Below are 25,414 nucleotides of genomic sequence, written 5' to 3' on the forward strand. Positions count from 1 at the left end.
AGGCAGGCATGTGGAGACTGTGTCGAAATAGAGCCTGCCCCATTGATAAAAGAAATGTTGGATTAAGCTGAGTATTTTATAAAACTATAAAATGACTTCAAATCGTCACCCAACTCTCTCAGAAATGTCTGAAATGTCAAGGAAAGACACAAAAGAATCTAAGCCAATCTCAAAGATGACCAGAAAAGCCAGAAGTCATGCATTCTTGATAATTCTTTCTAAAATATTACAGCCCCTGTGTTGGGTGAACCACCAGAATTCCCTGGCAATTGTTTAGGACCAGTATCTCTGTAGACCCTGCCTTCTTTCTCAAACACCAATCCTCATTTCAGTTGGATTAATTTTCCTTATGTGATTGCTAGGACTTTAAAGCAAGATCATCCCAAGTAACAATTTTGTTCTTAAGTTTTTGGGGAAACAGCTGTACAGAAAAGGTTAAATTATTAGTGTTTGGGGAAAATGATGTGGGGAGAAAATGAAAAATAATTTTGTCTTGTTCTAACAAAGAACAATCTGTGCAGCACTTAAGAACAAAAGATCACAAAAACTTTGCTCTAGTGCATGCTTTCTTCCACTCTTCTGTAAGAGGGAGGAAGACTGAGATGGTCACAAGGGTGGGGAGAAAATATCCAAGAGGTGAAAGTGATGAGAGCACAGTGGTGACAGCAAAAATTCTGAGGTCAAGGTAATGGTATTGGGATGCCCTTGTCCATCCACCTCTTTTGGTCAACTTCTACTCATCTTTTAAATTTTTGATATTACGTCTTTCAAGAGATATGCTTTAACCCCTGTCAGGCTCCTTTCAAGACTCTTGAGTTCCTATAACACTCCCAAGAATATATCTAACGATGCACTTCCATTTAGTACTCTTTTGAGGTACAGATAGAAGTGTGACTCTGCCTCCTTTTGCCTTACCTCATCCTCCTTGAGGTCTGGGCAATTTAGCTGTGAAAGGTAGAAAACAGAGTTACGACACCCAAAATTCTGTAGGACATATGATAGAGACAAAGGTAAAATGCTGTGTGGTTTTGCCTTTGCAAAGTATGTCCAATGATAAGTTACCTATTTGTTGGCCATGCAATAAATTCTATCAGCCAATGATGGTTTCCATAAACTTTATTTACTTGTAGAATAAAGGAATATTCCACTGCCCCAATTCATGGCTAAGAGAAATCATCAGGTTCCTACTTGTCATCACATGGCATAGTCAACAATTTGTATCCTTGCCTTATCAATGTGATAATTGACTTACTGAAAAATTATATGGTATGTCCATAAGAGTTTTTATTCCTAGCAATTTGTTCTTAAAATTGTTTTTTTTTTTTTTTTGAGGTTCCATCAATAAATTCTACTCTGTTTTTTTTTGTTTTTGTTTTTTTTGTTTTATAGCTACCAATGGCCAGCCACATACCTGACCTCCATATATACATTGGGACCAAAACAGAGTTAAAGATATTGGTGCAGAGGTCTGCCTACATGGCTCAGTTGGTTAAGCATCCTACTCTTGGTTTAGGCTCTGGTCGTAATCTCACAGTTCATGGGTTCAAGCCCCGAGTTTGGCTCTGCACTGACAATGTGGAGCCTGCTCAGGATTTTTTCTCTCTACCTCTTTCACTGCCCCTCCCCTGCTCTCTCTTTCTCTCTCAAAATAAATAAAGAAACTTAAAAAAAAGATATTAATGCAGATCTCTTCAATATATCTGATAGCCAAAGTCACTTGGGAATATCAAAACACTCTGGAAAGGAGAAATAAAACCCAGGAATTGGGTAGATAAGTCAAATCCTTTCTTTTTAGACAGAAATGCTAAAATTAAAAAAAAAAAAAGTACTAGAAACAACAAATCCCCCTCCCTCAGGTAAACACCCAGAACCTCCTTTAGGAAAAGGGAGGAGAACACTCAGACCTATGTCCCAGAAAAAAAGAAAATAAGGAAATTACTTTTTTTTTTTTTAGATGGTATCAATCAACTTAATGGCTACAGCTTCCAGAAAGATCTCAGAGGCAACATGCATCATCACTGATGTGCTTGCTAGCTGAAGAGTCCCCATGGGAAGGGTGTTCATTTTGTAGCTAATGTAAATTACAGTGCCTGTCTTTGTATTTCAGTGATTTGAAGTGACATTCTATTAAAGGTGTTCCTGATATAAACAGGATTAGGTGGTAATGGGAGAATTAAACAAGAATTACGCTTGGCTGGTAACCTTGAGACTAATGGTCTTCAAGAATAACACAAAAGTCTTCCTTTCTCTCTATTTTTTTACACTGTGATTTCTCTTTGTAAGTGGCAACTTCAAGAATTGAAAACTTGTAGATTAAGACCTGTTTTCTACCACATTTGTTTACTACCATCTGCTTAGAGACTTTATCAATAATGAAATTTTGATAGTAGGTCAACCTAATGTAAGTTCCATGTTAATCACGACCTTGATACTTTGGTAAAAAAAAAAAAAAGTACAGACCAAATTGCCCTGCCTTTGTAGCTTAATGAGAGCATGAAATCATTCATTAGCAAGGCAGTGAACTAAACTACAAGAAAGAGTGACCATGACCTATTCGAAAGCATTTCAGCCTCAGCTTCACCTGGCACTTGGGAGTTGTGATGCAATACAACCTAGACATATTTGCTTATTGACAATCTGAGGACAAAAAATAAGAAGATGAGTAACTAAGGTAATATATCAGATAAAAAAATAATATAAATAATGTAAGCAATTACATTCAGCAGCAGTAATAGGGTCAACATTGCAGGTCTTATGTTTGTAAGATAGGTGAAACCTAGCAGATGAAACAGCTTGAAAATGAGTTGGAAGAGAAGATAAGAATTTTGGAATATCACAATATTCCCTGTAACAGGTGACAATTAACCAATACAATTCAGATAAGTAAGTGTTAAAGTTGAAATAGAGGTGGGAGAGGCAATGGTCAAATTAGCTTAAAGGCAGCATACACCAGGGCAACCAGTTGCTAAGCCAAAAAGCCTAGCAAATGGACAATTTGTTTTGAGAATTTACTGATGAAATCTGATAGGTAGAAAAGACTGGAACTCTAAAAATTCTGCTCAAGTCCAGGAGGTATTAAAATAGAACTCTTTCAAGGAAATTCTGGACATATTTAATACTGTACTTTTTTTATCCTGAGGCTATTCTCTTTTGCTGATTATAACTCCTAAGTAATCACCTCACTAGAATAACAGGAAACCACAAAGTGCTCAGGGGAGGAGATAGGGAACACAGTTATCTAGTATTTACTCTGTACCAAGAACTGTAGTCAGCATCTAATTTAATTCACAACAATCCTGTCAGATAATATTGTTACTGCTTTTTTAGAGACAAGAAAATAGGTTCAGAGTGGTTAGGCAACTTGCCCAGCATCAGGTGACGATGAATACCACATCGCGTTTCTTGACTCTGTAGGTGGTGTCAACTCAGTAATGGCTCCTGGAATTGTGGCCTCCTGGAAGACCTCAGAGGCAAAAGCTCTCCTATGTCACATTTTATGAGTATTATACCTTTGTTATTCAAAATGTGGTCCTTGGCCCACAACATCACACTTCCTGGGAGCTAATGAGTCATAATCTGCATTGAAACAAGATCCTGAGATGGCATTAAAGTAGGATGCAAGTTTTACAAGACCTAGCACTGCCTGACCCTTTGGTTAGTAAGGAGGAAAAAAAGATTCCTAGAGAGGTAATCTTAGCACCTTCTGATTCATGGAACACTCTAAGAGCCTGATGAAAACTTTAGACCTTCTCCTAAAAAACAATATATGCACACTGATAGACACACTTATACGTACTTCTTGAGAGTTAATGACTCCCTGAAACCCATGCAGTACAACCTAGGTATCTAGATGCTAGGTTAAAAATGCCTTTGAGAGGTGATTAAGGTAACAGAGAAATCTACACAGTATACAAAGTTTGGATAGTGAAAAACCATGGCCAAAAGAGAAAAATTTACTCTTTCAATCATCAGCAGTATGATCATATAAGTTGAACTACATACATATTCTTAGAAATTGGCAGAACAGGGGTGCCTGGGTGGCTCAGTCTGTTAAGCGTCCGACTTCAGCTCAGGTCATGATCTCGCGGTCTGTGGGTTCGAGCCCCGCGTCGGGCTCTGTGCTGACAGCTCAGAGCCTGGAGCCTGTTTCAGATTCTGTGTCTCCCTCTTTCTCTGACCCTCCCCTGTTCATGCTCTCTCTCTGTCTCAAAAATAAATAAATGTTAAAAAAAAATTAAAAAAAAAAAAGAAATTGGCAGAACATTATCATCTTTAACTCATTTACATGGACACAATTGACTTTCCTAGAAGAAAATCAATTTTTGCCTCTATTTCTTTATTTATTCATTCCTTCTCCATGGACTTGATCAATAGTTATTTGGAGTTTCACTCCCAATGCTAAGATCTTCCATATTGATAAAATGTGGTTTTCAAAGATGATGTTTGAATGTTACATTATTCTGGGGACTTTTGGATATAGCTTCAACTATGATTTCAAAACCTAACTTCAATAATTTTATAATTATGTACTTAGTTATAAACCTGGATATTTCAGCTTTTGTATTATTAACTATAAGTCTACAGAAAAAAAAAAACACAACCAAATATGTATTTTTTATTTTGAATAGACTCTCCAAGTTCTCAACTCTTTTTCACCATTTTATAAATATTCTTAAAGCTATAAAGTCATCAAATATGGACTTCCTTCTTTACCCTTTTCCCCCTTTCCTTTGGACTTCAGAGAATGGATATTTTTATCCTGAAGAGTTCAGTTCCTTCCTAGCCAGACTTTCACATCATCTGGAACTGGTTCTGGACAAATAGTAATATAGAAATAGATTATCATCCATCCTGTCCTCTTGCATAAAGTTTTGGTCTTGCCCAAGCCTTTACTAGTGTCTTGATCTAGTCTTACTTGGCTTTTGCTAGTGCCTTTCTCTCTTCCATTAAAAAAAAGAAAAAGAAAAAGAAAAGAAAACTCTTGGTTTGAATTTTGCTAACATTTCTTCTCTTGTCCTCACTGTCCATGCCCCCCTAGAAGAGAATTCACTGTCAATGTAATTTCATGTTGGAATAATTTCCTCACACACATTTCTTTACAAAATCAGAATAATTAGAATTCGTTGTTAACTTTCACAAAAATGCTACAAAAATTTTAAGTTCCTTTGAGTTTATGAAGAAAAAAACCACAACTACTTAATTTTTTAAAATCAATATGAGTTCAGACTTTGATTCTGTAGTGACAGTCTGATAAAGTAACATTTTGTATAAATAACTGACCGAGCATCTTTTCACAAGGGGGAAGAAAAAGGGGAAAAAATAGTTACAAACAGAGAGGCAAACCACAATAGACTATTAAATACAGAGAACAAACTAAGGGTGGATGGGGGGGTAGGGGAGAGGGAAAATGGGTGATGGGCATTGAGGAGGGCACTTGGGATGAGCACTGGGTGTTGTATGTAAGCCAACTTGACAATAAATTATATTCATTAAAATAAATAAGTAAATAAATAAATAAATAAATAACTGACCATAAACTAATCAGTAAATTTTAATGAAATTGAAACATCTGCAAAAGGCACAATTTTGACATTGTCTAAATAAATCATACCACCAATGACACTTTTTGTTTTCTTCCTTTTTGTTTTAGTTTTAAACCAAACACTTAACACCGTAACAAGATCAAATTTCAAAGTTAAATATAATTAGTCACATGCAGAAAACTATTTAATGAGTGAATTAAAATCTGAATTTACTAAACTAATACACCTTATGGTTTGCTCGCTTTCTCAGATTCAAATGTTAAACACAAATCAAAATTGAAGTAATATTTGATTTCTTAATCTCCACAATCACTATATTATCCTTGTTTATTTCAATCTATTTAAAGAATGTGCAAGACCAGAGCAGTGAGAATACCGACTGTGCTCAAAGCCAGTGTGAACAAGCCTGAACAAGCCTTCAGAAGTGGCTGACAATCGAATCCACTAGAGTTGATGGCCAACCATGTAACTGAGGTCTCCAAGTTAGTTTCCATGTAGAATATAATGCTTATTAAAGGATAAGTAATAAATATGTACCAATTTGCAGATCACATATATATTATTTAAAACAATGTAACCTGAACAATTGCTTAACACTTGGGACTTCCAAAAATATTTTTCAGGGAAGGGTATTTTACCATTGACATTGCTTAGAATCACTGGCACATAGTGATCATAAAACCAGACAGACTTTCAGTTTTATTATTGTTTTTCAATTCTCTACAGACAATGCACCCACTTGAAGCCTACACCTGGGCTTCCATGGTCAGCCCTAGGTATACCTCTGCTTGCAAATATTTATTCCTCTGAGCATATTTTATGTTTATTGTTTGAAATAAAATAAAGATGACTAAGAAATGAAATAAATCTTTAGGGACAAGTCAGCTTGCCTGGAAAACACTGTGGCCTCGTGGGAAACCAAGTTCCTTAAAACAGGAAAAGTCTGAAGCCCAGATGCCTTGCAGAGTTATGATCTCATCGTGTTGACAGGAGGTTATACTTCCTCTTATCTCTTCTGGTTCAAGGTTCAAAAGACCTCTCTGTGAGGAGAAAGGGTTCCTCTGCTTTGCAGACCTACCCTGTCTTACCAAAGGAAAAAAAAATCCCTTCTATATTAGCCATATCACCCATCAAAAAAGCCATTCAACTGAAAAGCAGGGAGTAGCATCACAGTGGCCATTTAGATGAAGTCTGCGGCTGCCTGTTAACTTTCTGTTTCCAGGGAGAGTGGCTTTGCTGATTTCCAGATGCTTAACCTGTGAAACACTGAAGAATCAGGGCCAAATGACCAACACAAACAATAACCATTTTAAAAAAGTACTGCCTAACATCTGCAATTTGAATTAAATCCTTCTTGTACAGAAAGTGTGATATTTTTCTTATGCTGCAGTGAAGAAAGATAACAGGTCTGTGGTTTTCATAAACTCTGGGACACCAAGAGCTTATATTGTATTGAAAATAGTGGATTTCTTTTCACATGAGATGTTTAAAGCAATGCTATTAATAATGCTGTGTATAACAGCTGCCTTTATTTATTCATAAATACAGCACAAACATCTTACTTGTCACAAGGAGAGGATTTTCTTTTACTATAAAAAGATAATTAATTCAGGCTGAATAAACTTAATGGTGCATTTGCCATCTGGGCAAAGCAAACAAAACACCAGAATAGAATTGTGTGAAGAAAAAATAATCAAAATATGGAATTAAAATACATGCTTAAGCTCTGTTTTGATTTCTTTAACAACAAATAATTTTCCACCCCAAGTATTATGCTCCTGCTTATTTGAAAGGAAATATAAAAGGCAATAGGGCATTTAAAAATACAGAACTGAACACGGACAAAAATTTCAGGTGATTTCTTTCTTCCTTTGTTTTTTACACATCAGCAACATAAGCAAAATGTTACACATAAGTGACAAAGCATCTCTTCTCATCTCTACCCATGAGGGACAGAAACTCTTATCGAATACAATCATATAGATACAAGTGTTTTGTGGACTTTAAAGAGCCATAAAAGTATAAGGGGATTCATATTATTTCCATCAGCCTGGTGTGCCCTTAGAGAGCAGAACTCAGACACACCGAGGGCTTTGACTTTATTAAATCAACTCTCGAAAGTGAACTTCGCTGACAGCCATGATCTTTAAAAACTCTGGAGAAGATGGTACTTGTCATGTGGAACCATCACTGCCCTGACATTCTAGTCTCACCTGTAGGCTTTTAGCTGCTTATTCAGAAATTTGGCTTCTTTCTTATCCTCTCCTTAAACATCTCGGATTCATCTCTTCTCAATCCTTCTGCAGCCTAACCCCCTGATTATTTGTGTGTAATTGTGCTTTCAAAGCTTTCCCCCCACCTCCCACCACCCCCCCAGTCACACCTATCTTGCACCTTTCCATTCCCTGTTTTAACTGTGCCTTGCCACCAGACAGCAGAGCACCATTATTACCTCCTGATGCCTTCCTCTATCCCATTTTTCTTGCTGAAGATGGTTGGTTTCCCTTATATCAAATAGTTCTCATTTAAAAAGTGATTTTAAAAAGTCCTTTTTTTCCAGAAAGGCTTCCAGGTGTGAAGATTCGGACCACAGATCAATGCTGACTGGCCTCAGAACCCAGCACTGGATTTACGTGTTAATCCTGAGACCTTGGCCTCTCAAGTCATATATACGGCAAACAGGTTTGTTGCACTTGACAGTGAATGAATAATTACTTGCTGAAGTTGGTCTCCATTAAGTGTTGCAAGGAGTCCATTAATGATGACAATAATAAGGCCCGTAGAAGATGATGCTATTAGAAATAATTTTATTATCCTGGGATTTAGCAGTAAGGAGATTTTGACTTCAACTCTTTTCTCAACAGCAGAAACAAAACCTGCTGTATTTTTATATCTATCAGAGTAAGAGTCCCTTTCTTTTGGAGTATAAAGCAAAATTTTTACCACCAATATCCTTACTTGGCCTATGAGACCAGTTGATATTTATCTTACCAGCTTCTTTCATTGTTTTCTTTGACCCTAGCCACTCTGGCCTTTCTTCTGCTCTTTGAACGTGCTGTAATCCTTCCATACTCAAGGTTTCGGCAGGCTGTTTCCCAGACTGATCCCCCTGCAGCAAGACTTTATAATTCATAGCAGAGCTCAGATACCACTGTTCAAAGAAGCTCTGACAGCTGGGATGAATCTGCCCCTTCCTTTATATGCTCACCTCGTGCCCTTCATAGAACCGACAATAACTGAATCAGCACACGATTAATTTGATAACACGACCCTCCTCCTAGAATGTAAACTCTGTGAGAGCTGAACCTATGGCTGCCTTCTTCAGAGTTGTAACCGCAGCACCTGGCAGAATGCTTGCACACAGTGGGTTTTCAATAAATGGAGTTACAATATGGCCAGAGAAGTGAATTCTTTCATGATAGTGAGGATGATGAAGACAAATCGCCTTTAGGGTGACACTGGAGTCCCTGATAATGTTCTCAAAGTGTTGACACAGTTTGTAAAAACGAAATGTACAATTTTCAATTTGGCTTCTATGTAACAATTTCCTCTTCAATTCCTCTTGTAGATAACTTCTTTTCAAATCCAGGATTAAAGAGCTAAAATATAGGACTGTCAAAAGTTCAGAAATAACAGAAATAAAACCAGCGAATCACTGAAGTAGTAATTAGTAAAAGTTTATTGTGCACACACCAAAAAGTCTGCAAACCAGAAGCGCTCAGACCAAAACATGGAAGGCAGCTCAAGGGGTATATTGTGATAAAGTAGTTCCTTTAGCGAGAAGGCAGACTATTCTTTACAGTGATTGGTTATAATACTAAAATTTTCTTAAATGATAGGGAATTGGTCAATGGTTACCTCATATCCATCTCGAGAAATAGTTCAGATTTTGTTTATGGTTTTCAGAGGCATAAGCAAGAAATGACCCAGTCAGTTCAGCCTTGCAAAATAAGCTAAATTAGGGTTTCTTTGTATGACTAAACTGATTTTGTCTACTTAGGGGATTTTCAAGGCTGGTCTCCATTTGTTTTTTAACAAGGACAAAATCACAACTCTTTATTAATGATTCATTAGTGTTTTTTTCTACGTTGCATCCAATGGATTGTACAATTAGGGGACTTTTCAATGAAGCTAAAGTTTGCCTTGCATAATAAATTCCTTAGCGAAGATAAAATTCAATCATCAGATACATTCAGAAGCATTGAACTAAATCTCTATGGAAATGGGATTTCCTCTGGGCAAAATATTTATACATGATATGCATATGTTAACTGTGACTCATATATGAATGCAGAGAACTTACACTAAGCCTGATCTAACACAGAGGAACAAAAATGCATTTTCTAGTATTTCTGCGTGTGGGGAAAGGGATCAACCACATACTTACTTGGTTTTCATATTGTGTATGTTGGTTTGACCTTATGAGCCTTTGAATTTGATGGACAGAAGAAGTAACACATCAAAACACATAATAGGGCTCTCTCACAACAGTAACAGCAGCAAAAGAAATAATTCCATCGATTCTCTGTTCTGAGGTGAAAAATGAGAGTATGTAAAACTAGGTTTCTGCTTGGGTTTTAAAAATCTCTGGGCTCACAAATTATGTATTGGTTCAGTTTGCATTTCCATGTCCTCTGACTTCTAACCCATTTTTGCTTATTGCAAGAGAGTGTAGAAATGATATTCTCTCATATCTTTTCTTCATCTGAAATTTTTAAAAGGTAAGGATATAATCCACAAAAATGATATTGGACTGTAAACCTAATTTTTATTAGGCTTGCCTTTTCTATTTGGAGTTTTAAGTCTATGGATTTGTGCTTGATTAAATGTAGTGTGAGGCCAATGCTTTCAGCATATAGGACAGCAGGTGAAACACAAACACTGTATTCTAGTCTACACAAATAACATTAAGCTGGTTTACTACAGAGGACAGTTTAAGAAGGCAAAATTCTGAAACATAAATGAAAAACTGATTTTGTTAAGAATTCAGGCATGAAAAAAAAACACTTAGGGTGTTTTACATGATTAGTTCTTTTCTTAAGTTAGCTAAGAATGTTTTAAGAAGCTTCACATCTATGCCTTGAGTTCCTTAAGATTAACTGAAGTGACTCATACTAAGTAAATAATGTGTGAGGAATTCTGAGTGCTGGAAAATGCCAAATTAAAAAAAATTAATGTTTATTAATTTTTGAGAGACAGAGATAGAGCATGAGCAGGGGGTGGGGCAGAGAGAGAGAGGGAGACACAGAATCCGAAGCAGGTTCCAGGCTCTGCTCTGTCAGCACAGAGCCCAACGTGGGGCTCAAACTCACCAATGACGAGATCATGACTTGAGCCAAAGTCAGATGCTTAACCAACTGAGCCACCCAGGTGCCCCTGGAAAATGCCAAATTGGACTTGTGTGCTTATATAACAAGAACAGATCATTGGCCACTATAAAATATTGGTGACATGACATTATGATTTTCCTTCCCCATCCCAACAAACACTGTAAGGAGGCTAACTTTTGTCTAAGGGTTGGAATAGCAACTTGCAGTTAAAAATGGTGCACTTTTCCTATTCTCCATCAATAGAAAAGCTAGGAAAAAAAATAAACTGTAGATTTTAAAAACCCATTTCAGATGAAATTAAAACAAATAAACAAAAAAACTTGCCACAATCTCAATCCCTAAACTTTAAAGTGTGGCTGTAAAATACTATTTGATATCAGGGAACAAACTGATAGCCAACACACAACTCTTTGAAAGTCAAATAGGATATAGATTTCTCCAAAACTATCTTGAAAGAAATGCTTAAGCATACATTGACTAGAGTAATGGAGATACGCGAGCATGGGTGGGGTGCTGGGGATAAAAGAATGTTTTGACAGATAACTGGTTTGTATTGTGAAATGGAGAGAAAATGAATTTGTAGGAGATCAGTTCCTAACCTGGAGTCTCTCAGTGAAGAACGGACCCACAAATACATGGTCAACTAATCTTCAACAAAGCACGGAAGAGTATACAATAGAAAAAAAGACAGTCTCTTTAGCAAATGGTGCTGGGAGAACCAGACCACAGCATGCAGAAGAATGGAACTGGACCACTTTCTTACACCATACACAAAAATAAACTCAAAACGGATGAAACACCTAAATGTGAGACAGGAAACCATCAAAATCTGACAGGAGAAAACAGGCAGCAACCTCTCTGACCTGGTCACAGCAACTTCTTACTAGACATGTCTCCGGAGGCAAGAGAAAAAAAAGCAAAAATGAACTATTGGGACCTCATCAAGATAAAAAGCTTCCGCACAGTGAAGTAAACAATAAACAAAACTAAAAGGCAACCGACAGAATGGGAGAAGATACTTGCAAATGACATATCAGGTAAAGGGTTAGTATCCAAAATCTACAAAGAACTTACCGAACTCCCAAAACACAAATAATCCAGTGAAGAAATGGGCAGAGGACATGAATAGACATTTTTTCCAAAGAAGACATCCAGATGGCAAACAGACACATGAGAAGATGCTCAACATTGCTCACCATCAGGGAAATACAAATCAAAACCACACTGAGATACCACCTCACACGTGTCAGAATGGCTAATTTCACAACTCAGGAAACAACAAATGTTGGTGAGGATGTGGAGAAAGGGGAGCCCTACTGCACTGTTGGTGGGAGTGCAGCCACTCTGGGAAACAGTGTGAAGGTTCCTCAAAAAATTAAAAATAGAACTACCCTATGACCCAGCAATTGCACTACTAGGGATTTATCCAAAGGATACAAAAATGCTGATTTGAAGGGGCACATGCACCCCAATGTTTATAGCAGTGCTATCGACAATAGTCAAAGTATGGAAAGAGCCCAAATGTCCATCAACTAATGGGGGAATGGATTAAGAGGATGTGGTATATACTCACAATGGAATACTGCTCAGCGACAAAAAAGAATGAAATCTTGCCATTTACAACAATATGAATGGAACCGGAGGGTATTATGCTTAGCGAAATAAGTCAGTCAGAGAAAGACAGAGATCATATGATTTCACTCATATGTGGAATTTGAGAAACTTAACAGATGACCATAGGGGAAGGGAAGGAAAAAGAAGATAAAAACAGAGGAGGCAAACGATAAGAGACTCTTAAATACAGAGAACAAAATGAGGGTTGATAGGGGGTGGGGGAGTGGGTTAAAGGGGTGATGGGCATTAAGGAAGGTACTTGTTGGGATGAGCACTGGGTGTCATATATAAAAGATAAATCACTGGGTTCTATTCCTGAAGCCAACACTATACCATAAGCTAACTAACTTGAGGAAAAACAAAACAAAAGAAAAAAAATGAAAAACAAACAAAAACACCATAAGTGAACTAGGTGAAAGAAATGGTGATAAGACAAAAATATTTCATTTTAGTCATAGTTTTATTAAAAAAGACCTTGCAAATTTCAGACAGTATACTGCAAAAATATATAAACAATTACTTTATGTCAGATAATGCTGGCTCTAACGAACCAGCAAATTTTTTATTATACATGCATGGCAAAAAAAAAAAAAAAAAAGTGAAAATAAAATACCTGCACTTGGGAAAGCATGGAATACAAACATCATTACAACCATTAGTTTCCTATACACGATTCTACCTATCTACCTCAGTGGAGCTTTATTATTGTCACTCCCACCGAAGATTTACTGACGCATATTACCTGCCAGGCACATGCACTTTTTGTCTTTTATAACAGGTGCTTTATATATCAATTACAGAGTAAAACACCGGTTTCACACCTATTTCTTCCTTTCTCATTGGTAGTTAATTCTTCCTCCTTGTGCTACACCTAATGGAGAAGTGAAGGCTGGTGGTCAGTGGTCCTATGCTGGCTGGAACATACGGTTTCCCTGCCCCAGGGGTGCTCAGCCCCACAGCTTGTGCGATTTGACTATTGCCCTTGAACGAATGTCCCCTATTTTCTTACAGGAGGTAAACATCAATGCAATTTCGAAGGATAAAGTATATACACAATTTTATTCAATACTTTATATTATGCTACAAATATGTACAATTTCAATAATAAATTAAGAATAAATGAACGAAATAAGTACGAAGACAGTTCATAGACACCATGTTGCTCAATGACATTTTTCTGCCTTCATTTCTAAGAGTTCGTGTGATCCAAGATTCCAGATTGTCCTCTTGTTAAAAAAATTGGGGCAGCATGCAAGAAATGAGGAGTTTCACAGCCTCTAAGCCGCAGGAAGATGGTTGCTAACAGTAGAAATGCTGAAGGGGATCAATCACAATCAAGAGTTGATAAACATTTGTACAATATGTACAAAACTCTGCAGAAATTCTTTAATGTTCTTTTCCTCCAGTTCCTCACATTCTTTGCATCCTGTTTCAGTTATATTCTAGTGAATAAGAAGAAAGGATTAGATTGCAAAGACTACTATATCCCTTTCCTGGGAATATCACATCATTTGAACCATACAGTGAGGTCTTGAGACATAAAAACTTGGGCACATTAATGTCATATTTGGAAAAACCACTGGAAAAAACTGGGAGATCTGGTTTAGGCTTATTTTTCCTATAATGGGTTAAGGACATTGGAGAAATAAGCCATGTCTATCAGACCATGGACTTCCTGCTTAGAGCCCTTCAGTAGTTTCTGATCATCTACCCCATAAAGACCATGCCTCCCTTGCATGGGACACAGGCCCTCCTTGAGGGGTTCCTCACCTGTTTCTTTCACCTGTCCCCACCACCTCCAATGACATACCCTAAGTACAATGAGCTCATGCCTTTACCCCCACATACACATCATGCTATTAGATGCCTCACTGCCTTTGTTCTTCTCTCTGCATATTCCACACTTGCTATTTTAGCTACCACTACTCAGGCTGAGATTACTCAGGTCCTATCTCCATTAGGAAGGCATTCCTAAACCTAGGAGTTCCCCAGGTTGGGCTAAATGTTCCATCTTTACATTCTCAGAACTCTCCCTCATATATCAATCATATCACATCATATCATATCATATCATATCATATATTGATATTAGGGAGTTTTTTGATTTTTATACCACTAGTCTCTAGGCTTTTCTAAGAGCACAAGGCCACATATTTTTGTTTCCCTAGCCTTTAGCATAAGGCCTAGCACATAGTATTCCCCCAGTCATTGCTGGTTGAACTAAACTATTTAGGTGAATACCACAAATTGTAATTCAAACACCGTTTCATGGATAACTAGAATATTCCGAATGTAGTAATCATAAATAAACTACTTAGAGATCATCCAAACCAGGAAAGCTGTACCAGCAAAAATCAAAATTAGATTTTATGTCCATTAAGCACTTGAAATTCAGATTCACCAACATTTATCAAGCACATACTCTATGCCAGGGACTGTCATATTCTATGTAGCGCTGTCCTATTTGAAAATAATCATGTCAGATAGCAAGGCAGAGATATTACACGATGCATCTCAGTTGACATAACCAGTGAAATGCTCTACATCCGGCTCTTCTGACTACAGTCTTGCCAGCTCCTTCTACTACACGTGTTACACATACCAGGCCATGATGACGGTGACTGTGAACATGCACATTGAATATTCTACCAATAACAGAGAGGTAACCTATCACAAGAGTATTTTAAACATCAGTATAGGCATTTCATAAATATATTAAGTGTCTAGAATATGCCCGGCATTGTTCTGGGAGCTGGGATACAGCTCTAAAACACACACACATATACACAGACACACAGAAATACCTGCCCCTTAGACACTGACATTCTAGTAGGGAAAAGCAGACAAGTAAGTAAAATGTCAGATAGTGGGGCGTGCAGAGAAGGGGACAGGGTGTGGGGGTGGATTGCAACTGTGAAGAGGTGACATCACTGAGAAGGAGACATTTAAGCAAAGACCTTAAAGCAACCTGGCATTTTTAGAGCAGTTCAGGGTGTCCAGCCCTACTCGCTCAGAGGGTCTTGGAACATTCAGTTACCTCTGCCTGTTAAACATACTTCCCCAGATAGGAGGCTCATTCCCTCATGTCTTTCCAAATGTCAGCTTAGCAGGTAAACCTCTAAAATAGAACCCCGGCCCTCTTACCTGCCTTCTTTTTGGCCACTGATTTAATAAATAACTGAGTCATTATTCATTTCCTTTTGCTTGCTTTATTTATGATTTATGTTTTACTTATGTCCTTTAAGAGCAGAGACCATGTGTGTTTTTTCACTTCTGTTATCCTAAAGGCCTACAACGAGGCCCCAAAAGTATATGTTAAATTCATGAATTATTGTTATGCCTTCTTTGTTTGTAAAACTTCCTTCTATCCACTCTGCTTTGGCCACTAGTGTTTTGCCATGAAAACCATCATTCTTTTACTTCAGGGCCTTTGCCCAGCTCACCCTCAGGCCTGCTGTGGGAGTCCTTCGCATTTTCTCTCCTAGAACCATACTTCTCGTGGTGCATGGCAAGGCCCAAATTCTACTTGAATTTTTAATATTTTTATTATTATCCTCTTGTGGCATTTGTCCTTCCAGTGGATAAGAAGAAGACCTCCCCTGAAGCGAAGCCGCTTGGGTATGAATCTGGCTCCCCTTTTACCAGCTGTGTGGACTGGAGAAAGTGATTCAAGCCCTTGGTGCTCCGATTTCTTCAACCTTAAAACAGAAACAAGGAGGGGCACCTGGGCAGCTCATTTGGTTAAGAGTCTGACTCTTGATCTCGGCTCAGGTCGTGATCTCACAGTTCATGAGTTTGAGCCCCACATCGGGCTCTGTGCTGGCAGTGTGGAGCCTGCTTGGGATTCTGTCTCTCCCTCTTTCTCCCCCTTCCCCTCGTGCATTCTCTCTCTCTCAAAATAAATAAATAGGGGTGCCTGGGTGGCGCAGTCGGTTAAGCGTCCGACTTCAGCCAGGTCACGATCTCGCGGTCCGTGAGTTCGAGCCCCGCGTCAGGCTCTGGGCTGATGGCTCGGAGCCTGGAGCCTGTTTCCGATTCTGTGTCTCCCTCTCTCTCTGCCCCTCCCCCGTTCATGCTCTGTCTCTCTCTGTCCCAAAAATAAATAAAAAACGTTGAAAAAAAAAATTAAAAAAAAAAATAAATAAATAAATAAATAAACTTAAAAAAAAACAGAAACAAGGGTAACTCACAGATTTATTGTGAGGATGTAATGAATCACCATTTAAGCCTCAAAGAACAGTGTCTGGCATAGAGTAATTACTGAATAAATGTGGATTGCTATTATTGATGCTAAACACTTAACTATGTAATTAGAACGATGTCTATCCACTGCACCTGGTGATAAACACCTTGGGGCCAACGACCTCACTGGTTCATCACTGTCACTCTAGCACAAAAGGGCCTGGAATCACGCAGTAAATGTTTGTTGAATGAATACACTGATAGACCACTTTAGGATTTTGGACACACTACTGATGGTGCCAGTTCTGAAGGTCACTCCGCTGGCATTAACTCCCTCTCCCAAGTGCCTCTTCGGACAATCTGCTTGTTCATTACATCCAGCTAATGACTTCTCCCAACCAAGACATAAACATCGATATAGCTCTGTAGGACTATTGGGTAACTCACCCTGTTAGAAGATAAACCGTTGTTTGCTAGGATAATAATGTTTTCTACTGTTTGATGAATGGTCTCGTTTTTGGACTCAAGCGAAATAACATGTAACTCCAGGAGAAAGCACTTCATCGCTGTTACTTTGCAATTGGGCTAAAAAAAGAGTTACAAAGAATCACTTTGAAAAAAAAGTATCTTTCCATTATGCACTTTTACATAGATGCAATTTTGATTTTTTTAAAAAGTTAATCCAAATATTTTATAAAGAAACACAAAACCCCTAAGAAGTTTTACACAGGAGGCAATTTTTTGCTTTGTTTTGTTTTTAAATCAAAACCAAAACAGACAATAAAACAATCTAAAAAGATGGCAATAGCATACAGAAGAAAGAACACAAAGCTAGAAAACATGGAAATAACAGGCCACTTTTTCTCAATGAGAGCATTTCCTCCTTGTAAAAGGGTAGTAATACCAGCCTGAGACTCTCAAAACATTAGTATAGATAGTCTGCTAAAAGAATTTTTAGAATCAGACTGTACTGTTAATATCTGAAACAGTGACAGCTGCTGGTCATGCTAGTTCCATAAGTCCCAGAGCTCCAGGGGCAGAAGAAATCCCAAGAAATTTATTAGAAAAATCAGGGTAGGAGTACTGCCCATTCACGGGCTGGCCACATCAGAAAGGTACCTTTCAGATACCACAAAAATATGTTTCCCACAATAGTGACTTTAACAAAATCCCCAACTTAAAAGAAGCATTAATGATCATCTGGGGATGTGACCATGGATTGTCTGACTTTAGGTTCTCACTGCCTTGTACAATGCCTGGGATCCTACAGGCACTTCCAGAATGCTTACAGAATGGATGAAGGGAGGAGGGAACACACCCACATGCCTGGCATTGGCCATATTCCTTATCTCCCACAGCAGCTGCTCAGGATTGCAAGGGTAAATACCATCCCCACAGACAGATACGTAGGTAGGTAGGTAGGTAGGTAGGTAAGTAGGTAGATAGATAAAATAATAAATAAAACTGAGGCTCATAAATGTTTAGTCACTTCTTAGGCAATGCACCTAGGAAGTGGCTGAATCAGAGTTTACATCTAAATTTCAACCACAGCTTCTTTCTGTAAGCCATGAGTTACAAGGTTATCTTCTTGCAAAAAAAGCAATCTCAGGTTGCTGAGTTTGGGTGGTTACCTGCCTGCTCTCTACTTTGAAAGAAAAATGGAAAACATACTAAAGCCTAAGGAGGAAGACAATGTCTATGTGTAGCACCACTATCCAAGGGGTTGATGAATATCTGGTTTTTCTAGCTTGTGGTGAAGCCCTCTTCCCAAAGCTGAAAAAGCCTTCACAGGTGCAAATTCTTCGATTTCAGAGAAGTTCTAATTGAGCAATCACAGAGAGTGGACTCACTGTTCTCCTCGCACACAACATAGAGTTTGTTTTCCGTGTGGTGAAGAAGTTGGGGATTTGTTTCTTGTTTTTTAGTAGCCAACTCAGAGGGAAAGAACAGCAACATCGCTAAAATTATACATGCCTTAGGCAATGTCAGTGTATTAATGAAACAAGTTCAAGATCATTTTTTAATTCTGATAGGTTTTATGAGCTGTGTTTATTTATTTTCTCACATCGAGAGTAACTGGCCAGAATTCTTTTCTGACAATTGTAGAGATTCATGCAAAATGTGGAACATGAGTGCATTTAAGCAAGTTGTAGAAAATATAATTAAGCGTGGAAATACACTCCAGGACTGGAAACAAGGGCTATGGCGGACAGCTTTAAATTGAATCCATTAACCTGATTTTTGCACTTAATTGCATCATGATCTAATTGCATCATAAAATATGTAATATGTTTTGTTTGACATTGATGGAAAAGGCTGTTTTATATTTTGATTTGGTACCATTATGAAAATAGCATCTATGTAAGCTCTTTGTCCCCAAGTCCCACAACCTCAACAATTACTTACAAAATGCATTGATCGCATGTTGTCAGAACACAACAAAAGTTAGACTTAAAAACTACACATTCTTCAGTAAGTTTATGAAAATATACTTCTTCAACTTTTGAAAACTGGAAAATATAACAATTTTCAAAAAAAAAACTCTACTCACATGAACATCACTTTCAGTATATAAAGTGGCATCGATATGTAAGGACTGAAAGGAAACAAAATTAGATAATATGAAAAATTATGACCTCCTTTAGATATAGTGAAAACAACTTACTGAACATTTTAAACTTTTTAAATTACATTTTTTAAAATTTTGAGATGATTTCAGTTTCATATGCAATTATAAGAGAAAATGTAGAGAGATCCCACAAACCCTTCACCATTCCTCAGTGGGAATATCCCAAATGCCATAGTACAATACCATAACCAGGAAACTGACACTCATCCGATCCACCCACCTTGTTGAGATTTCACCAGTTCCATGTGCACTGATGTGGCTATGTAGTTCTACTCAGTTTTACCAGATGTGTAAATTCATGTAACCACCTCCACAGTCAAGGCACAGAACAGTTCCATCACCATTAAAATCCTCCTCCCACACTTCCATAGCCCAAACCACCTTTCTCCCTACACATTCCACCCCCCACTTTCTAATCCCTGGCACCCACTTCTCTCATCTCCATTCCTATATCACTTCAAGAATGTTATATAAGTGGAATCATATAGTACAGAACCTTTTGAGACTGGCTTTTTGAAAAACTTAATAGACTATTCTTTGAGCAGTTGTAGGTTTCTGGAACATGAGAAGAAAGTACAGAAACTTCCCAAACTTCCTTGTCCCCCTGCACAGTTTCTTCTATTATTAGTATCTTGCATTAGCGTGGTACATCTATTACAATTGATGAGCCAATACTGATACATCTGTAACAAAAGTTCATAGATTACATTGGGATTCACTCTCAGTGTTGTATATTCTATGAATTTTAACCAATATATAATGACATGTATCCACCATTACAGTATCACACAAAATAGTTTTATTATAAAAATCACCTGTGCTCCATCTATTCATCTCTCCCTTTCCTCTAACACCTGGAAACCACTGATGTTTTTACTGTATCCAAAGGACATTCTTATCCATTGGATACATTGTGCATCCATTGGATATTCTTATCCATTGGACATTCTTATCAAATGGATATATTCTGTATACATTCTTGCAAAATGTCATAGAGTTGGAACCACATGTAGCCTTTTTAGATTGGCTTTTTTCACTCAGTGATGTGTTTTTAAGGTTTCTCCATGTCTTTTCATGTCTAGAAGCTCATTTCTTTTTATTGCTGAATAATATTCTATTGTATGGATGTACCTCTGTTAGCTTATTCAGACTGGCTTTTTTTCACACAGCATAATACTTTGGAGAGCCATCCAACTTGTTTTATCAGTAATTTTTTCCTTTTATTTGCTCAGTATTATTCCATGATTAATGTACCACAGTTTATTTACCTGTTCAAGGGCATTTGGGCTGTTTTCAGTTTTTAGCTATTATAAATAAAGGTCTATGAATGCACATGTGCCTGTTTTCCTGTGGAGGTAAGTTTTCATTTCTCTGATATAAATGTTCGAGAGTGCAACTGTTGGATCACGTGGCAAATGTGTTTTATATTGGTGGCAAATTTGTTTTATAAAAAACACCCAAACTATTTTAGAGTAGCTATAAAATTTTACATTCTCATCAGACATATGTGTGATCCAATTTCTCCACATCCTTGCCAGCATTTAGCATTATTACTTTTAATTTAAATATTCTTACAAGTGTATAGTGATATGTCATTGTCGTTTTAATCTGCAACCTCTAAATAATATGCAGCAATTTATTGGTACTTTCTTCCAGAAAAAAGTCTTGGGGTGATTTATAATTTCTTCCTTTCTAATCTGCCCACGTTTAGTTCTTGTTCTTGCCTTGCCAATTTAGCTAAAGTTCCAACACTGTTTTGAATAAGAGTAGTGAGAGGTGACATATTTGCCTTGTTTCTAATCTCAGCAGAAAAACATTCACTCTTTACCCATTATGTATGATGTTAGCTCTAAGTTTTTTGTACATGCTTGGTATCAAGTTGAAAAAGTTACTTCTCTATTTCTGGTTTGCTGAGAAATTTTACTAGGAACAGGTATATTTTAAAATGCTATTTCTCCATCAATCGATCTGATCATAGGATAGTCTACTTTAGCCTGTTGATAAGGTGGATTACATTGACTGATTTTCCAATATTAAGCAGGTCTTGCATATTTGGAAACAATCCTTTTGGTCATGGTGTGTAATTTTTTTTAATACACTGGTGGATTTTATTTGCTAATGTTTTATTGAGAATTTTGCATCTAAGTCATTAGAAGTATTTTCTGCTTTCTCTTTTGGTACTGCCTTTGTCTGGTTTTAGCATCTGGGTAATACTTGCCTCCTAATATGAGTTAGAAGATGTTCTTCTATTTTTGGAAGTTATTGTAAAATTGGTGTTAATTCTTCTTTAAGTGTTTGGTAGAACACTCCAGTGAAACCAGCTGGGCGTAGGGATTCGTTTGGGGGAGTTCTTTTTGGCGAATTCAGTGTCTTTAATAGTTATAGTAGTTTGGGGATTGTTTATTTCATCTTTGTTAAATTTTGGTAGTTTGTGTTTTTGAGGAATTGGTCTATTTCTTCCAAATTGTCAAATTTAGAGAATAAAGTTGTTTATAGTTTTTCTTTATTATCCTTTTAATGTCTGCAGATTCTGTAGTGATAGTCTCTAATTTCAGTCCTGACATTAATGGTCTATATCATCTCTCTTTTAATCTTTGTCAGTCCTGCTGGAAGTTTATCAATTTTACTGATTTTTTTCCCCTAGTAATGAGCATCATGTTTCATTAAGTTTCTCTATTGTTTTCCTGATTTCAATTTCATTATTTTCTGCCCTTATATTTACTTTTTCTTTCCTTCTGCTTGTGTTAGGTTTATTTTGCTCTTCTCTCTCCAGTTTTTTGAGGTGGGAACTTGGCTAGTTGATACAAGATCTTTCCTTTTTCCTAATATAATCACTTAGCTTTACAAATTTCCTTCTCAGTAATGCTTTACCTGAATCCTACAGATCTTGATATGTTGTATTTTCATTTTCATTCAGTTCTATGTACTTTTTTTTATAAACTTTGAGACTTAATCTTTGACCTATGGAATACTTAGAAGTATTATTATTTAATTTTCAAGCGTTTGGAGACTTTCCTGCTATATTTATATAATCGACTTCTACTTTATTCCACTGTGGTCAGAGAACATACTCTGCATGATTGCAATTCTGATGAATTTGTTAAAGTTTGTTTTATGGCCCATGATATGTTTAGTCTTGGTGAATCGTGCCTGAAAAAAATACGAATTCCCTGTTGGTGGGTGAAAGGTTTCATCTATTGTTGGCTGACTGTGTTGTCGAGTTCTTCTATATTCTTTTTGATTCTCTGTCCAGTGATTCATTTGTTACTTAGGAAGCGGTAAAGTCCTCCACTATAATTGTGAATGTGCTTTTTCTCCTTTCAGTTTGATTCGTTTTTGCTTCTTGCCTTGTCAGGCTCTGTCATTGGGTGTGTACACATTTAAGATCACATTTTCCTGGTGGATTGATCTCTTACCATTTTGAAATGTACCTCTTGATTCTAGTAATTTTACTTGCCGTGAAGTCTACTTTATCTGATATTAATATAACTACTTCTGATTTTTAAAAATTACTGTGTGCATGTGCATCAGCTTCCTAAAGCTATTGTAATTAAGTATCAAAATGAGGGCTTAAAACAAAAATAATTTATTCTCTTACAGCTTTGGAAGCTAAAGGTCCAAAATCAAGATGTCAGTAGGGCCATGCTGCCTCCAAAGGTTCTAGAACAATCCTTGTTTACCTCTCCCAAGTCTCTAGTGGCTCCTGGCAATCTTAGGCCTCTTGTGGCTTATAGCTGCATCATTCTGGCCTTCTTTGGCTTGTAGCCGCCTCCAATTTCACATGGCCTTCTTCCCTGTGAGTCTCTCTATGTTCTGACCTCTTCTTGTAAGGACAGCTAGACATTGGAGTTAAGGCCCAACCCACCCCAGTATGACTTCATCTTAACTAATTATATTTGCAAAGACCCTATTTCCAAATAAGTTCACATTTTGAGTTTCCCAGTAGACATAACTTTTTTATGGGGGCAGGGGGGCACTATTCAAACCATTATAATATGGTATATTTTTTTCTCTTTTCAATTTCAACCTACTTATGCCACTGGGTTTGAAGTATTATTGTTTAATTTCCAATTGTAGACAGCAAAATGGCAAAATGTGGTTGGTGTTTTGTTATCAATTTGGCCAATCTCCCTCCTTTACTGTATTCTGTTTCTCCTCCCTTTTGAGATGCTAATGCTAGGAATGTTGAACCTTTTATTATCCCAAAGATCCCTGAGGCTCTTTTCCCCCCAGTCTGTTTTCTATTACTCTATTTCAAGTTCACTGCCTTTCCTCTGTCACAGTCATCCTGCTCATGAGTCTCTCCAGTTTGTTTTGTATTTCAGTTATTGTATTTTTCAGTTCTGTCATTTTCATTTGGTTCCTTTTACATATTGTATTTCTTTGCTAAGACTTCATTTTATCCAGTTGTTTTCAAAGGTATGTGTAATTGCTTGGTACATTTTTATGATGGCTGCTTTAAAATCCTTGTCAAATAATTCTAACATCTAAACCATCTCCATTTCAAAGTCTATTTCAGAGACTTTTCTCATTCCAGTTGTGTTTTCCTGCTTCTTGGTACAATGAGTGATTTTCAGCTGTATTCTGATATTTTAGCTTTATGTTAGGAGACCCTGGTTCCATCTAAACCTTCTATTTTAGCATACAGCCACCCTGTTTGGGTTGAGGCTCTGATTTACATATATTTGTTGTGGTTCCCATGACAATTTAGTTTTCAGAATCTTTGTGGTGCTAACTTGAAATGCTCAGTTCACCAGATGCCCCTGGGATGCCCACTGGCCCCTGCTGTATCACCCAAGGGGTGGAGGACAATTCTCTTGGCCAATTGTCAGTGGGACTCCTGTTTTCTTCCCCCTGCTAGTTCTGCCAGGCCAGCTGGTGTCTCTAGATGAGAGACGGGGTTCTCTGGCCACAGGACAGAGAGCTCTTCCCTGGGACAGGCCATGCCCCCTGCAAGTGCCTCCAGGCTGCCAGGTTTCTTTGGTAGGAGAAGGGAGTCTCTGGCCTGTGGTGATAGAGAGCTCTTCATACTGGGCCACTTATAAATTGAGTTTTAAAGATAATTACGATCCGAAAATTGTTAAGTAAAAGCATTGAAGGTTTTACCAGGCTCATGAATTTCTACAAAAATATTGCTTCAAGTGAGATTTCATTAAGACTGACAGCGAAACACAGGGAGAGGCATACTCCACAGCAATCATACCAGATAGCTTATGGAAAAATGAGTACTCACTTGAATAAGCTTGTCAATTATTTTCAAATCACTTATTACATCCTGCCAGTTTGCCTCTGTTTTGGGAAGACCTGCACTGATACAGCTGAAAGCAAAACCAAAGAGCAAAACATTTTGAATAAGCATAATACTGGCTTGATGAATACATAGGCAAAAGAGCAATCAAGATTTTCTTATTCCGATCAGCGAAAAGATAAGTGTTATCCTTGCCTTTGTGCATTCAACAGCTTTGTAGATGAATATAAACGCAGAATATACAGTACAACCCCTTGACACTTTAGACTAATTTAAGGACTGACCAACTGGGATTAGAGAAAAACCTAATTTGGGAGGATAACTATAAATAACCTGGTGCGATTTATCACAATGGAAAACACACAGCACGTAATGTGTGGTAGTGCTCAGTAAATGTTTTTGAATAAACTGCTGATATTCTTTAAGTAGCAGATCCATCAGACTTTTAAGTCTATTAAATTGGTGCAATTCTTTATATATATATATATATATATATATATACACACACACACACACATATATATATATATACATATATATATATTTTTTAATTTTTTTTAACATTTATTTATTTTTGAGGCAGAGAGACAGAGCATGAACAGGGGAGGGTCAGAGAGAGAGGGAGACACAGAATCTGAAACAGGCTCCAGGCTATGAGCTGTCAGCACAGAGCCCGATGCGGGGCTCGAAATCACAGACCGTGAGATCATGACCTGAGCCGAAGTTGGACGCTTAACTGACTGAGCCACACAGGCGCCCCTATATATTTTTTAATGTTTATTTATTACTGAGAGAGAGACACACAGGGCACGAGTGTAGGGAGGGGCAGAGAAAGAGAGAGACACAGAATCTGAAGCAGGCTCCAGGC

The 25,414-nt window shown here is 37.5% G+C and overlaps 1 protein-coding gene across 4 annotated transcripts in view; it reads right to left on the reverse strand.

The window, feature by feature from the left end:
• Window positions 1-13,527: 13,527 nt before the first annotated feature.
• The window catches only part of IL15 (interleukin 15), a 141,590-nt gene continuing 129,703 nt past the window's right edge, over window positions 13,528-25,414 (reverse strand). For all 4 annotated transcript variants that reach the window (XM_015541915.2, XM_042983853.1, XM_007091778.3 and 1 more), the window contains 4 exons: window positions 24,532-24,616; window positions 19,221-19,265; window positions 17,117-17,254; window positions 13,528-13,929 (listed from right to left, as the gene is read on the reverse strand). In XM_015541915.2, the coding sequence (XP_015397401.1) occupies window positions 13,822-13,929; window positions 17,117-17,254; window positions 19,221-19,265; window positions 24,532-24,616 (376 nt within the window). In that variant the 3' untranslated portion in view covers window positions 13,528-13,821. The remainder of the gene's footprint in view (window positions 13,930-17,116; window positions 17,255-19,220; window positions 19,266-24,531; window positions 24,617-25,414) is intronic.

Source organism: Panthera tigris, chromosome B1 (assembly GCF_018350195.1).
Source record: "Panthera tigris isolate Pti1 chromosome B1, P.tigris_Pti1_mat1.1, whole genome shotgun sequence".
NCBI classification, from domain to species: domain Eukaryota; kingdom Metazoa; phylum Chordata; class Mammalia; order Carnivora; family Felidae; genus Panthera; species Panthera tigris.